Source organism: Echinops telfairi, unplaced genomic scaffold, assembly GCF_000313985.2.
Source record: "Echinops telfairi isolate 266 unplaced genomic scaffold, ASM31398v2 ScPeMD7_6;HRSCAF=24_1, whole genome shotgun sequence".
NCBI classification, from domain to species: Eukaryota; Metazoa; Chordata; class Mammalia; order Afrosoricida; family Tenrecidae; genus Echinops; species Echinops telfairi.
Genome location: NW_022103903.1, coordinates 13564683 through 13566948, shown reverse-complemented (window position 1 = coordinate 13566948; position 2266 = coordinate 13564683). Strand labels below are relative to the sequence as shown.

Below are 2266 nucleotides of genomic sequence, written 5' to 3'. Positions count from 1 at the left end.
ATAACATCTAAATCAATAGTTCAATCATTCAATCATATCAAGGGTACTTGTAAAATCACCCCCACATCAATTTGTTTAGAACATTCCCCCTCCCTTGGTTAAATCGCCTCCAAGATGAGTTATGCAATCACAGTTCATTCTAGTGCTCCCTCCCCAGACCCATCTTCACCATCCACTCCCAAGGTCCCCTCACCCTCCCCATCACCCATCCCCTATGCCTGCATTTCCTATAACACCTTGTTTCGGTTATTCTCCTTATGTGTCAACTCCTCCTGTGCTTCACCTGGGAGACCCAACAGAAAACAATAAAAACATCTTTCCCCGTCTTCTTTGAGCGCGTTGGGCCGGCAGCGCTGGGCAGTCGGGGCGTTGTTGTCGTCGCTGCTCACTCAGAGGAGCGCCTCTGCGGGGCCGGAACCCCCCAGGAAATTTTTCAGATAGCCACAATGTCCGAGAATGGTGATAGTGAAAAAATGGCTGAGCTGGAAGCCAAAATCTGTCATCAGATTGAGTATTATTTTGGTGACTTTAATTTGCCTCGGGACAAATTTTTAAAGGAACATATCAAACTAGATGAAGGCTGGGTACCACTGGAGATAATGATAAAATTCAACAAGCTGAACCGTCTGACAACAGACTTTAATGTAATAGTAGAAGCATTGAGCAAACCAAAGGTAGAGCTCATGGAAATAAGTGAAGATAAGACTAAAATCAGAAGATCTCCAAGCAAACCCCTCCCCGAAGTGACGGATGAGTATAAAAATGATGTAAAAAACAGATCTGTATATATTAAAGGCTTCCCAACTGATGCAACCCTCGATGACATCAAAGAATGGTTGGAAGGCAAAGGTGAAATACTAAATATTCAGATGAGAAGAACATTGCACAGAGCATTTAAGGGGTCAATATTTATTGTGTTTGAGAGAATTGAATGTGCTAAGAAGTTCATTGAGACCCCTGGCCAGAAGTATAAAGACACAGACCTTCTAATACTTTTCAAAGACGATTACTTTGCAAAAAAGAATGAAGAAAGAAAGCAAAATAAAGTGGAGGCTAAACTACGAGCTAAACAAGAGCAAGAAGAAAAACAGAAGTTAGCAGAAGATGCTGAAATGAAGTCTCTAGAAGAAAAGATGGGCTGCTTGCTGAAGTTTGCAGGCGACTTAGATGATCAGACCTGCAGAGAAGATTTGCACATCCTTTTTGCAAATCATGGAGAAATCAAGTGGATAGACTTTGTCAGAGGAGCAAAAGAGGGAGTAATTCTGCTTAAAGAAAAAGCTAAAGAAGTGCTGGATAAAGCCAAAGATGCGAGTAACAATAACCTACAACTAAGAAGCAGAGACGTGGTGGGGGAAGTCCTAGAAGGAGAGGTGGAGAAAGCAGCACTGAAAAAAATCATGGAAGATCAACAAGAATCCCTGAACAAATGGAAGTCTAAAGGTCGCAAGTTTAAAGGAAAGGGAAAGGGAAACAAAGCTGCCCAGGTGCGGTCGGCTAAAGGAAAAGTACAGTTGCAGGGCAAGAAAACGAAATTCGAGAGTGAGGATGAATGCGATGAAAATGGTGGTGCAGCTGGACCAGTGAAAAGAGCAAGAGAAGAAGCAGACCAAGAAGAGCCTGCATCGAAACAACAGAAAACAGAAAATGGTACCGGAGACCAGTAGTGTAAGCAACCACTGTAACATTCATTTTATTTACAATTAATCTGCTTTCTCTTGGAGATTTTTAAAAAGAAAATCGAATTAGGTCCACTTCAAAGTCCACCTGTAAGAAAGGAAAATATTTTGTTTTCTTTTTGTTATCAGATGAGGATTTTGTAATGTATAGCTGTGTGTTAACAGATAATTCAAAAGGAAGGTTCTTCCACTAAATTGCCTTTTTAATGTGGATATATTAGTATAAAATTTAATAAAATATATGCTATATAAAAAGAGAAAAAAAAGAAAACAATAAAAACAAAAGCATGCTAAGATGGTAAGGATAAGAACATAACAGTAAACAGACAATGACACCACAAAATGCCTAAGAAGGGACAGATCCCCAACAAAATTCAAAAATCCAGGGAAAAAATTTCTCTCATGGAACCAGTAAGAGATATTGGCACCCAGAAAACATGTCAAGATCCCCTCTATAGGGTAATCAGATGGCCAAGTATCAAGGTTGACCCAACATAATCAAGCTTACAATGGTCTCTGCCTATTAATAAGGCCATTGAAACTCTTGTCTGTGGCTAGAGTGGATCTTCCAGTGGCTTAGCCTGCTG

The 2266-nt window shown here is 40.3% G+C and overlaps 1 protein-coding gene across 1 annotated transcript; it reads left to right on the top strand.

Moving 5' to 3' along the window:
- The first annotated feature begins 348 nt into the window (after positions 1-348).
- Positions 349-1772, top strand: LOC101662988 (lupus La protein-like). The gene has a single exon (XM_045286262.1). It carries the CDS (start codon positions 447-449, stop codon positions 1665-1667), a length of 1221 nt encoding a protein of 406 aa, XP_045142197.1. The 5' UTR covers positions 349-446; the 3' UTR covers positions 1668-1772.
- Positions 1773-2266: the final 494 nt, after the last annotated feature.